This window comes from Nilaparvata lugens, chromosome 10, assembly GCF_014356525.2.
Source record: "Nilaparvata lugens isolate BPH chromosome 10, ASM1435652v1, whole genome shotgun sequence".
NCBI lineage: Eukaryota > Metazoa > Arthropoda > Insecta > Hemiptera > Delphacidae > Nilaparvata > Nilaparvata lugens.
In genome coordinates, this window is record NC_052513.1 from 3,075,350 (window position 1) to 3,089,663 (window position 14,314).

Consider the following 14,314-nt stretch of genomic DNA (forward strand, 5'->3'; position numbering starts at 1 on the left):
GACCTGCAAGTGCACACAAACTACTGCACACCTGCCTCAGAAGTGACTGTCACTAAAGTTGTCACATGTGAAACAATAAGTAAGTGGCAATCCTACAGGTGCGTACAGATATACGCGCCGCGAACATGAGTAATTCAATTCAATCAATTCATAATTCTTTTATTCATATACAGTGCACAAGAATACATAGATATGCTTTTAGTATAAAGGAATAAAAAAAAAATATCAATTCACAAAGATGTACCGTATTGCATTATTGACCTAGAATATTATTGCTAAGCCATAAAAAGTTTGCAAGTCTTGAAAAAAAAATTAACAAAACCTGCAATCTATTATCCAAATTCCGAGCCATCGGTCGACGACTGCATCGCAAACATGCCCACTATACTGTATATTATTCAACAAACACCACGACACAAGCCAACAACTGATGGCCCAAAACAACTAGCCTATTAGCCTATAAGAAATATAACTTACAAAATACATCATTGACTTGCACCGACACAACAACAAAGGAAATAGTCCACATGAGTCTTGGACTTGTCTGTGGACTTGTGTGGGACGAGTATCATTATACTGTGATATTTTGTGACTAAATAGTAGAGTAGAAGTTTAAGAAATAAATGAATATAACCTTTACCGATTTAGAAATAAGAGCAAAGAACAAACGGCAATACAAGATAACAGCTCTCAATTCACTTTTAATCAGCTGATTATATCTGTATTTTTACAGAAACGGTAAGAGATATAAAAAGCTTGGCATCAGCTGATTAAAAGTGAATTGCTCATGTTCGCGGCGCGTAAATCTGTACGCACCTTGAGAGACAAAATTATGCCCAGTATAATTATATAAGTATATAAATTGTACATGATTTGATAGTAAATAAATACATTTACGATTGTTCAATTTCAAATGTTTACCTGGAGAGACTGATTGAAGCATCCGCCGACCACATAGAGGTCATTGTCGAGTACGGCCGTTCCGTAGTTGCACTGCTCCACGTGGGGAATCGACGTCAGGTGCCTCCACTTGTTCGTCGATGGCAAGAAGTAGGTTATCTCATTCGTTATGCCTCCTATACCGAATCCTCCAACCTACAAATATACAAAAAAAAATCAATTGAAAATGAAATTATAAAAATATGCAAAAAAAAAAATCAATTGAAATAAAATTATATAAATATACAAAAAAGCAAATGAAAATAAAATTATGAGTATATTATATAAATAATATAACTATATTAATGTTTTGTGATATTTTTGTATGTTTCTGGCGATGGATGATGTCCATGTATTTGTCAAAATACTAATTATATTATTCGTGGATACAATATTACAAATCATATAAAATAATATGATTGGGTAGGAACAACAGGCTTGGCCCAAAACTATTCCATTCCCAAATTTTGATAATGTTACATGTCAATAAAAATAGGTTTGTTTCTACTGTAAATAGTTCAAGCTCAATTTTCGTCCAAAAATAAATATGAGATGCAAATTTTAAATTTAGAAGAATTAAAACACCAACGAAATTAAATATTATACTTAATTATCACTGCACATTGAATTGATTATATATTTAATAAAATTTTGAAGCCACACAAATACACACAAATTCTCACTTATTATGACGGAACTGGATGAATAATAATGACAATCAAGAATGATCATTATTATTAAATAATTTTAGAATGTTTAAAAAAATACCCAATTTGCTTCGTTATCTGTTTTGTCTAATGATAGCAAACAAATTTTAATCAGGTGCTGATTTAATAACGTTGAAATTTATTTCAAGGCGTTTTCAGATGAGTCGGCAGGGCAGGAAGCTCTCCGATTGGTTGATTGGGTTGGCATTCGGGAATCAGCTGATAATCAGCCAATGGAGAGCTTCATGCTTTCCCGACTCGTCTTAAAACGCCTAATGTGGTCTCGCTCTAATACTTTACCTCTTACAGCCTGTTCTTGGAACCTAGAGACAACGTAAACAAACATGCGGGTGTGAGAGGAGATCTTGGAGAATCCAAAAGAGTAGACAATTAACACTGAACTGAATAATTGTTACATAAATTCAGTGTGAATGAAAACATTGCGAACTGGTATTGATGAGTCCAGTATTAAAAGCTGACACGATTCACTATTTTAGGAACAAGCCACATGAGGTGTTTTCAGACGAATCGGCAAGGCAGGAAGCTCCCCGATTGGCTGATTGGGTTGGCGTTCGGGAATCAGCTGATAATCAGCCATTCGGAGAATTTATTGCCCTGCCGACAGGTTTAGACAACGCCCCATGTGGCTTCCTTGACCCTTAAGCCGCGTTTACACCAAAGTTATTAACAAAATGTTAATAACTTAATCCTTATAGATTCTATTAGATTGAACGGAACTTGACAAATACATATGTTCATCATGTGTATGATAGGTTATGTTCAATCTAATAGAATCTAATTTTGTTAATAGCTTTGGTGTAAACGCAGCTCAAGAACCGCAGACTTTAAAACATGATAGATCTTCTATCTTCTTTGTCAAATGTACATAAAGACAACAATTCGATGCTAATCAGATGATGGCCCATATGAATAAAACCAGAGCAAATGCTCATGAGCAAGAGCATGGAGCATAAGGTTTTGCTCATGAGCAAAAGGTAGGAGCAAAAGCATTTGCTCATTTTATATGAATAAGCTTTACCTTATACTCTTACCTTATGCTCCTGAACTCTGGAGCAAATGCTCACGTATTTTAGAGAGTTTTCATCAGCTGATTCGCTTTTGTAGCCTTAGTTTGTTTTTATAGCTCACAGAAGCGCTAAATATGCAAGTAGGGTGCACCGCTTGTGTTTGCGTCGTCTGCTCTGTTTTCTATTATGAATTAAGTTTTAGGTTAGTTGAGTTTAGAATTTTGAAATAATAGCGTGAAAAAATGTCATCTCTATAACAATCTTCAGCATATTCTTATAATATCAATAGCCTTCTTATAATTGTCCACACTCTCATCTTCTTAAATGCCTATCTCCTATTTTGTGATGGCTATCTTTATAACAGGTAGCTATCTTTTGTATTTATTCTTTTGTAGGGATAATGGTGATATATATCATGGTTGAATCTAATAAGAGTTTTATAGTTCTCAACTATTGGTTGTGATCGTATCTGGTATAGTTTCCTCTTCCTCATACGGATTAGTTGAGCCTTTTACTATGAGCAAAAGATGAGAAGCTGCTCTAGACTAGACTCACCTTTTTTGAAGCATTTGCTTCAAAAGTTGAGCAAATGCTCTAGTTTATTCATACAATTTTGAGCAAAAGCTTTTACTTTTGAGCAAATGCTCAAACTATTTTTTTGATGAGCATGAGCAAAGGGTTTTGCTCACGTTTATTCATAGAAAATGAAGCAAATGCTCCATATTTTAGAAGTATAAGCAAATGCTCAACTTTATTCATATGGCCCATTGACTTTATATAGGTGTGATCACCTTGAATGCGTATATGTGAAGTGCAAGCTTGGTGGTTATGCTTGACCACGCTGGCAGATGAGAAACAAAATGTGGAAAGAGCAATAGGAATACTCACACTGAACGCGTGCACTTGCTCGTTGCGTTCAGTATGAGCAGCTACATGCAAGTCACAACGTGTTTCAATAGCACTTTTCAAATTTTGTTTTTCGGCTCATGCATGATCTGACATGCACTTACACATACACGCATCCAATAATTGACCGAACGTAGTGAGGTCTATGTTTCAACTCTGATTTTTTTTGTCTGTCTGTAACGCGATTACGGCCAAACGCGTTGATAGAATTCTATGAGATTTGGCATGAATATTCCTTTTTCCACTGCGCGTCGATGTACACACAAGGTTTTTTGAAATTTGCATTTTAAGGATAATATTAAAAGAAAAGGAATTCCTCCATACTCTGAATTTTCATCAGATGGAAAGATTATCACGGAACTGGATGAATTATATCATATGGAATACAAATTCAAACGTGAACTGAGTTTGTTAACATTTCAAACAGGTGACATCAGATACTTGTGGATGAGAAAACTGCGTGAGGTCTACTGTTCACAGAACTACTAGTATTATATTAAGTATATGATAAGTCTTATTTTTAACTCTATTCTTTTCAAGAATAAAAAGTCTTGAAAAAGAATAGAGCTATCTGCTTTGTGAAGTGACAGACAAGGATAACAATCTGATGTTATTTATTTATTTTTTTATTTTTACATTGATAGATACAATATCATTGGTTGCGTTCAAAGCCACTGATCGGTGATTGAATGATTGGGGAAGTAACAGCAGGCTTAAAGCCCAAAACTGTTCCTTTTCCAAATTTGGATAGACATGTCATTCAGATGCATATAACATGTTTTGTATGGATCGAAGTATTTGTATTTAATAAATAAAATGTCTTTTTAAATTTGACGATTTTGTTAACTTGTTTCATTGAATGGCAAATAAAGATCTTGTATTCCTGTACCATGCTTACTTTATAACATGACTCGGCACACAGCAGCCGCTTGAGGGGGGCATCACATTGCTGGCCTCCCCGCACCACAGTCTCCACCGGCACCTCACTCAGGTGAACGCGGCGTAGCAGACGTTGTGCCCAGTGTAGGCGCTGGCCCGCGCTGAAAAACAACACAACAAAACAATACATAAATGAATAGATTAATGAATTGATAAATAATGGGAAATAAGTAGCTTACAATACGTGAATAAATAAAATATTAGTAAACAAATGAATGAAATGTAAATGATTAGAACAAAGAATAGTTAGATGATTGATTAATTGATTATATTCCGGACCACTTTCTCACAAACTCCAAGATTAGTTGAAATTTAAGATAGATATAAAAAATGAACCTACAGTAACTTTTTTCCATGTCGACATAAATGAGGCTCAATATTTCTGCTCAAACTATTGAATGCAATGATTTTTCCTTAGCCTATATTTGTTAGAAGTGGACTCGCTTACAAATTTTGCTTGTCTTTTGACCGGGTCAATTACCTGGCAAACCATAGGTTGGCTAGGTGTTTTTCTTCCTTTCATTCTATTCAGCACACCCCATCATGAAGTCTGTTTTTGTATTTTTTAGAAATTTGTAATTTGATTGTATTGTTTTTGAGTTTTTATTGTGTGTTTGGGTTGAATAGAATTATTGATTGATTGGTTGAGGGCAGAGTTAGTACTCCATGTACTCTCTGCCACACAAACCTTAATGAATAGATCCTACCATACCCTAGATGAATAGATTAACAGAAAAACAAGTAAAATACATAAATAAATAAAATATTGTTCACAACACAAAACTAGAACTGCCTTAACAATATTTATTTTCAATAGAAGAACTTGTGTCTTGAATCACCTGACAATAAAATATATGCATTTTGTGTGAAATTGTGATATTGTCAAAAATCAATAGATTCAAAATTCATAGATATTTCCTATCTTGATTAACAAGAAATGTCGCATGTTTTATTGGTAACGAATCAATTAAATTTCAATTTATTAATTTACACACAGAAGATACAAATTACCAAAACACAGGTATGAAGCACATGTAAGAATTTTCTAGAGCAAACATCATTGATTGTATTCAATGATCTGTGATATCATTTGTGTAACGGAATTTGTTATGTAAATGTTATCATTGAATAAAACTTGATTTGAATTATTGAAGTATAATCTGTGGGCAACATCCAACAGAATATTTTCAATAATGAAACACTAGAATATTGTCTAGAAATATCACGAATTTATTGAAAAGTTGTGACACCAAGTGTTAAAACATGTATGTAACTTTACAATACATTCGTGATATTTTTAGACAATATTCTAGTGTTTCATTATTAAACATATTCTGTTGAATTTTGCTCACAAATTCTATTATTTGTTGATTTGTATCTTGTGTGTTCAAATGAATAAATTGAAATTGAATTAATCCCATTTACCAATAAAACATGCGACTTCATTTCTTGTTAATCAAGATATAAAATATCTATGAATTTTGAATCTATTGATTTTTGAAAATATAATAATTTCACACAATGCATATATATTGATGTCCGGTGATTCAAGACTCAAGCTGTTCTATTAAAAATAAATTAATGAATATTGTTAAGGCAGTTCTTGTTTTGTGAACAATATTTTATTCATTTATGTATTTTACTTGTTTTTATTCCAGTTACCAATGGAACATGCGACTTTAATAGAATAGAATAGAATAGAAAAATCTTTATTAAAATTTCTTGTTAATCAATATGGGTGACTCGTTGGAGTAAGTGATAACGCGCCGTTCTAATAATCAAGAGAACCCGAGTTCGGATCTCGACCGCGGCAAAAGTTTCTGACCACAGCACAATCACATAGAGATGGTCACCCCGTCTTACAGAGGAGACGATAAGCCATCGGTCCCGACAATCTAAAAAGTAGTCGTCATCTTTGTTCACATGGTGTGTTCATATTGTTCAGTGTTCATATTGTTCACATGGCGGCTATGTTACTCGTAGACAATCTGAGAGATTTTTGCTAGAACCACCTTGTAGAACAGCGGCTGCCAGTGCTCATGCAGCGTATTATGGTCCTAGACTTTTAAACCGTCTGTTGCTTGAAGTTTCTGGAGCATCCCAATGTATACCAATCAGTAGCGGCTCGTGATCTTCTAGCTTGGGGGTTCAACCTCATGATCTATTGGAGAGAAAGGTCAAGAGGATATAGAGTATTGAGCATAATCAAGTGTAAAGGTGATCAATAATAATTTTAAGGAATTACACCCCAAAGATTGAGCATATTTTCTACAATTATAAATTTTTTGTCCTGTTCATATTTTTCTTGTTTGATTTTTACTTCGGGAGTTGGTCACCATTATGTTTTATTTTACACCTACCCTCAATATCAATATTGTTTGTATTTAACAAATACTGAACCTTATTCATATTTCTTCATCAAAATGCTGTTACGGTAACACAATAAATTATATTGACACTCTCACTAAAAGAAAATGGACACACTAGAAATACTCACGAATACACGAAACACACTAGAAATTACTATATTCTTCTACACGCAAAACAAATTTATATAACGAAAAATGCAGTGAGATCTATCACAACAGTAAACAGTGTATACCCGAAACCATACCGTATAACCTCAAAACTGTCACGCTTAGGCTACTTCTTGTTTACCGCTTTTTTACTGTTTACTGCCACCAAATTTAAATTTATTGGTTATAAGCAAGTTCAAGATGGCACTGAATCCGTATCACGAATACTCACGATTCATTCCGAGGTTTACCGAATGCTTCACTTGCCTCGGCTAGGTTCGGCTACTCTCGGATGAACTCGTGCAAAATTGGTTCAGACAGGATTGTGAACCAAATCCGTGCTAGCAAACCGATTCCCCTCCTCCGTTCCACTACCTCGCCCAGCCCTGTTTTTGGGTTCACATCGGGGAATGAACACTGCTACCCACCTCCACCCGTCCCGTCATCACATTCGGTGCTGTTTCAAGCAAGCCTCTCCGGGATCTCAGGCACCGGCAGCAAAACATCAACGTTAAGTTTACGTAGATGAAAAATGTTGTGATGTAATTTAATGAGAATAAAATAAAAATATAATTATTTGAGTTGCAAATTCATCATTGTATAGGAAGTTGATTGAATTCTGGGGGTTCAATGAACCATTGAACACATAGGACGAGCCGCCACTGATACCAATTTGTTATTATTCTTTCACTTTCAAAACTTTTAGACAGTATCTTCGACACTACTTATTAGGGAGACAAAATGAAGACTAATTTTGATTTATTTCTCAAATCTGTTTGTAAATCTCAATTCTATTCTTAGAATACATATCTTACTTAGTATAACAGAGCAGAAGAGAATTTGTTGTTTTATTTTTAAATATTGGTGATCTTTATCTTTGATGTAGAACATATAGTTGAATCTCAATTAGGCCTATACTGATTACAAGAGCAACATTTGTATGAAAATAGCATAAGAGAATGAAATTTTCTTTTTTTCTTGATATTGTAATGTAAAATTATAAAATCTAATTATGTTATTAATATTACGATGTATATTAGTATCTTATGCTGTCCAACATTCTAGATATACACCATCCCTCATCACAAGCTTTGCTTAAAGAGGGATGCAACAATATTATTTAGAATATATTTTTTTAGAATCTCTCATCATCATCCCTTTCACTCATTACCCACGCACAAGATTAAGAGCTTATGTGGGCATCACCCTCAGTATTATTATTATATGGTTATATATCACGACTATATATCACCAAAAACAGTATCTGAAGAGTATTTGTTTGGATGATTGCAACCAACCTGAGCGAGGCAAGATTAGCATCGATCCACTGCAGCGTGACGGCAAGCACATCAGCCTCGGAGCAGTTGACCGGCAGATCGCAGGCAAGCAGATGCTCCAGCTGAGCCTTGCTGAGTCGGCAGAAATCGGGTGACTGCGACAACTCGACCAGGTGCGACGACATGAAGCGGTAGACCACGCTGCGGAGTCCAGCCAGCGAATATGTCTCCGACAGGGTGGCTATGTCCACACAGTTCTCTAGGTCTAGCTGCGTCTAGAAATCAAGAAAGCCCTGTTATTTCAATCGCTAATTCAAGAGTTTATCGTCAAAATAATTTATAATTCACAACCCAAGCACAAGCCTGGAGTTCATATGGACATCATCCTCAGCAAAAAAGTCATTAATTCCCGATAGAACGACTATGCCATCAGTCGATTTGGCGTCCCCTCTCTCAGCCGAAGGACCTACAAAAAGGCCAGGAGTGGAACGAGTAGGTCACGAGTGGAGAGACCAAACCTCACCACTGCTCAAAGAAGGGCGGCTATTCAGGCAAAACTTATTGGGAGAGGTGAGGCTTTCGACCCTGCGACGTTTCGGAAGGGCAAAAATAAAAATCCCAAGAGACCAGAGATGGGTGAAACTCCAGGCACAAATTTGGGTCAAGAGGCTGAGTCAAGGGTGGCCAGGAGCCCTAGAGGCAATTTGGCCGCCCCTTCCTCAGCGGAAGGACCTTCAAAGAAGGCCAGGAGTGGAACTCACGTAGGTCACGAGGACTTATCAGTCTGAAGAGACTGCCAAGCATATCACACTGGATTGCGGCAAACAACCAGGTGATGAATAGGATGTTAGGATAGGGAAAAACTACTAGTTCTTGTAAAGTATTGGTTTGCCCAACTAACATACTACTTGGGAACACAATAAGCTTCGGTTGACGTGTGAGGTTCTTCGAACCGTTGGATCCTTGAATCCGTCCCTTCAGAAATAATGATAATACCATCAGTACGTTAGGGTCAGGCTATCATTTGTCAAGTTCCTGGATTCAGAGAGTCCAGTGGATACAGTATCTTTTAATTTCAGAATTATCAAATATACGAGGATATTGACATTTAAAAGCAAAAGCCTAACCTCTAACCTAACCTTAAACCTTTAACTTATCTCTAATCCCCAACTAGTGTGCAACGGTGTAGCTGTCTGTGTATCAGTCTGCAACAAAAACCTAATGCAGAGGAACTTGATGAACTGAATGGCTTAACTTACTTTACTTGATGAATTGAGAACTTGACGAACTGAATGGCTCAACTTACTTTACTTGATGTATTGAGAACTTGACGAACTGAGACGGGGAGAGTCGCAGTTCATCGAGTTCTCAATTCATCAAGTAAAGTACTTATTCTGACCATTTATCGATATACTACTGTAAAACAAATGAGAATTTGAGCCATTCAGTTCGTCAATTTCCTGTTGCTTTCAGAAAGTTCAATCAATACAGTACTATACAGAGTTGGTGAAAATTATGAGAACAGCTTAATATTTCTTTTACAATGATAATTTGACAGTAGGTTTCATTTGAGAAGAATAATTTGACAGTAGGTTTCATTTGGGATTAAAAAAACTTTCGAATTAAAAAACTACTTTCATGTTTCTTTTAAATGTAACCGCCATTTTGAATCCAACCTCATTTTTTAATGAGGAGGTTGTCATGTCACATTATGATACAGAATTTCAAGGTAAAATGAATGGCCAAAACCGCACATCGATAGCTCGAACCGTTTCAAAGTTATACACATTTTTTGTGTAGTTGAGAAATATGTGGGTCAGACAGGTAGAAGTTTCAAAAGTAGAATTAAATAACACATCAGAGATTGGAATAAACAAAATGGGGAATCTAACTTTGCAGAACATTTAATAACAAATAATCACAAGTTCACAGTTGAGGAGAATGTTGAGTTTCTGCATGTTAATAACAAAGGCAGATCTTTGAATATTCTAGAGGCTTTAGAAATAAGAAGAGTAATTAAGGACAATTCCTAATATAGTTTAAATGTCCAGATTCATTTCAACCAATACAACACTACGAATTTAGTTTTATCATAACATTGTAAGCATACATTAGTCAATAGTTTTTCTATTTACATTTTTGTTTTATTTTATTATCTTTTACTTGTTTTCTTTATTCTTATTTTGTACTGATAGTGAAATTTTGTTATCATGGCGAGTCTGTTGCTTGAGCCGCCATTTTGTGACACCTTCAAGTGGGAGGAAACTGTCTAGCTGGGCCAATGGCAGGCGTTGATGCCCTTGACTAATAGCTGTACTCGCCTACTAGTATAAATTCTGCTGCTCTTGTATTTAGTTCTAGTTTATCAGAGATTGACAATGGTGTAACAACCGAAACCGGTCTTTCTATCTATCAATAAATCTGTGGTTTTTTGACAATTTCGTAGTATTTTTATTTAATTATTCACATTTATAGATACTAATAAATGATACAAAAATAAAATTAGTAAGACATAGAAAATCTAGAAAATCGAAGCTATCAAATTTCACTTTTTTAGGTGTTAATGTACACTTCAAGTAACTACTCACATACGGTATTCAACACTTTGAACAGAAAAGTTCGATCTGTCAGATTTTTAATGAAGGTACTCATTTAAAACTCAACAGCACCAACCTGCAGATAGTTGGAGCAAGCTTCGACCACCGCCACCACCTGTATGTGTGAGGCAGCCGACAACACGTCCTGTATGTTGTCTAGGTTAAGCGTGAGGCGTGACGAGTAGGCATAGTCCAACAGCAGACGCATGCCTGCAGCCGGCACACCGCCCACGCAGATCTCGGACAGCCGCGACTCGAGCATCGCGTCTGTGAACATCGCGCGGAAGTAGTCGCTAACTGAAGCCAGTACTACTCGGTGGGCCTACAACAGACAACACAACAGATGACTATGGATATCGAGGGCTACTCTCAGTTTAAAGTAAGAGTTAAGGCTGTGCAAAGTTTTCATTTTGATAGCTAGATAATATACAAATCGAAAAACTTCACCAGTAGAAACTTTTGTTTTTAGCCTTTGCACAGCCTTAAAAGGTGTTTTTAATTAAAAATAATACTACCGTCAAACCGGCTAACTTGGGACAGTTTAACCCCTTCCCTCCAATTCCAACTTACCAGCTGTCTGTGCAATTCATTCCAAGTTCTGGCATTGTGGATTTGTTGGGAAGACATCATTGGAAATATTTAATAACGTTTTGAACATCAGATTAACAGCTGAGATACTTTTTCAACAGTCATAACAATCTACTATCTCTAACCTACTAGTAGTTCTGTGAACAGTAGACCTCACGCAGTATTCTCATCCACAAGTACCTGATTGAAACTTATGGAAATACAGCAATAGACTGGCTTCTCCACACATCTGTGTAATCACTTGTCAGCTGATTTATGATGTATAATTCTATAGTCTGATTTTTACTCTAATATTGGCGTATGAAGGAGGCTCCTTTTTCCTTTTATATTATCCTTGAAATGCAAAATTTCCAAGAACCTTGTATATACGTCGACGCGCAATTTGAAAAGGAACATACCTGTCAAATTTCATGAAAATCTATTGCCGCGTTTCGCCGTAAATGCGCAACATATAAACATATAAACATTAAGAGAAATGCCAAACCGTCGACTTGAATCTTGGACCTCACTTCGCTCGGTCAATGAACTCTTGAGCTATTCTCATTTCTTGTGGCATAAACATGATGGTCTCTATTCATATTTTTTTCAATGTTGAACAAAATGAACAAATAAAACAGATAAATTATGTTTTTATTTTAAAAAAATAAGTAAATGCATAAAGGGCTCAGAAGGTCATCACTCTTTCTTTAATAAAGGTTTGCAGCTTTCACGGTAGTTACATTGCATAAAAGACTCATTATATTTTTGTGTTAAATCCATACAAAATTACTTTTGACTTATTTGGGTATGCGCAGCAGAGGAAGGTAGGGATACAGCGGCGGCGATGTTACCGTTCTAAAGCGGACAGCGTTTTCTAATGTCTAGTGAGTGTTCAAGTGCTCATGATACGCATACGAAGTTTCATGTCTGAAAGCACTGAGTCGACTGAGTCTAATCGAAAAATTGGCAACTGAGCTTCTACCCATGACTCTATTCATCACTGTAATTGGCTGATCTCCCTCCATTTCTTTGCTCAGCATATTCCTCCAAGTCAAAAGTAATTTTGTATGGACTATAAATGATTACGAATATCACTTTATGTTATGTATATCATATTTATATTTATATTTGTCTTGTTATTTTTGTTTATCTTGTTACTATTGTATTCTTTTGAAATTGGTGTATACCGTTGGAAATGTAATAAATAAATATCTAGGACTAGGACTAGGCTACTCTTAGTTGTATGTAAAAGTAAGAATGACTGATCAACAATCACCTGAAAGGCCTGCCCCTCAGTGATGAGCGTGACATCTAGCAGCAGTCCCTTGTCACGTAGGGCATTGAGCCCCGCCAACAGGGTGCCTGTGTGTGATGGCGACTCAAACTCGTAGGCCACCGCTGATTGGTTGCCGCCTCCACCACGGCCCCCCGCGCCACCCCCCACTCCGCACCGCCTCCGACCAAAGTCCTTCACGCGCACCATGTCTCACAGCCGGAACACCATCTGCAAACAATCAAACACACAAATTATTAATTAAAATAAGAAACAACTGAACGGTTAGTAAAAATATTAATGTTCTAATAGAAAATCCTAAAATCCTCTTTAGGTTGGCCATTAACGGTAGGACATACATAATTGACCGAGCGAAGTGAGATCTAAGATTCAAGTCGACGGCTTTGCATTTCTCTTTATGTTTAAATGTTGTGCATTTACAGCGAAACACAGCAATAGATTTTCATTAAATTTGACAGGTGTGTTCCTATTTGAATTTCGAGTCGACGTATACATAAGGTTTTTAAAATTTTGCATTTTAAGGATAATACAGAAGGAAAAGGAGTTTCCTTCGAACACCAATATTACCGTAAAAAAAAGACTACAGAATTATTCATCATAAATCAGCTGTCTAGTGGACTATAATACTACCCGTCATAGACATCGAATATATTGAAAATGTATCTTTCCATCAACGTTAGTAGACAACTAACTTTGTCTTCCCATAAGCTGAGGCCATGATTCTAGTTTTGAGTTTGGAGTTATTGATAGAAAATATTTTTTTTTCATATTTTTCTTTTTAATCTGATGATTGAAATTCCTACAAATATTATTGAAAAGAAATTGATTTCTAAAATCATGAAAGGTGAGAAATGAAGTTTGTAGTTTTGTTGAAGTTTGTAGTTTATTTTGTTAAATTCAACACACCGATTTTTCGCCAACACGACAACACAGAATGCTCTCTGATGGGTTGATTGGATTGATCGACGGCAGCCAGACCTGAAAACAGCGCTCACACTCACATTCCGGGACGACACGTCACGATACTATAGGACAGAAAGCTCTATGTTTATTTGTGATTTTTTCTAGACATTTTAAAATGATAAATTATTTATCAATTCTTGAGAAAACATAACAGGTCAATGTAACTTACTGAGCGCGAGGTCTACTGTTCACAGAACTACTAGTACACATGTCGTCATACATTGTTCTGTCATCACAGTGGAAGGATTCGAGCAAAATACGTTAAGGTTAGGTTAGGTTGGAACAAAGGGAGCGAAAGATAGTAAAGCTGCGTTTACACCAAAGTTACTAACAAAATGTTTATAACCTAATCTTTATAAATTCTATTCGATTGAACATAACTTATCATACACATAATGAACATGTGTTTGTCAAGTTCCGTTCAATCTAATAGAATCTATAAAGATGTTTGTGTAAAGCAGCTTAGGTGAGCAAAATATGTAGAGGTTAGGTTTTTGTATCTCCGATTTTACTTTCCTTGTCCTATTACCATACTTTATTTGTGTTTAGTGGAAAAAATAATCAACTTATAATAACTAGTA

General features: G+C 35.9%; 1 protein-coding gene across 1 annotated transcript in view; it reads right to left on the reverse strand.

Annotated features, from left to right (window-relative positions):
* LOC111048553 (kelch-like protein 26) overlaps positions 1-14,314 on the reverse strand; it is a 48,488-nt gene that overhangs the window by 14,526 nt on the left and 19,648 nt on the right. Inside the window, exons 2-6 of the mRNA XM_039436587.1 lie at positions 12,753-12,980; positions 10,986-11,231; positions 8,334-8,587; positions 4,479-4,620; positions 922-1,095 (exon numbers count right to left, since the gene is read on the reverse strand). Coding sequence (XP_039292521.1) covers positions 922-1,095; positions 4,479-4,620; positions 8,334-8,587; positions 10,986-11,231; positions 12,753-12,959 — 1,023 coding nt within the window. The 5' untranslated portion in view covers positions 12,960-12,980. The remainder of the gene's footprint in view (positions 1-921; positions 1,096-4,478; positions 4,621-8,333; positions 8,588-10,985; positions 11,232-12,752; positions 12,981-14,314) is intronic.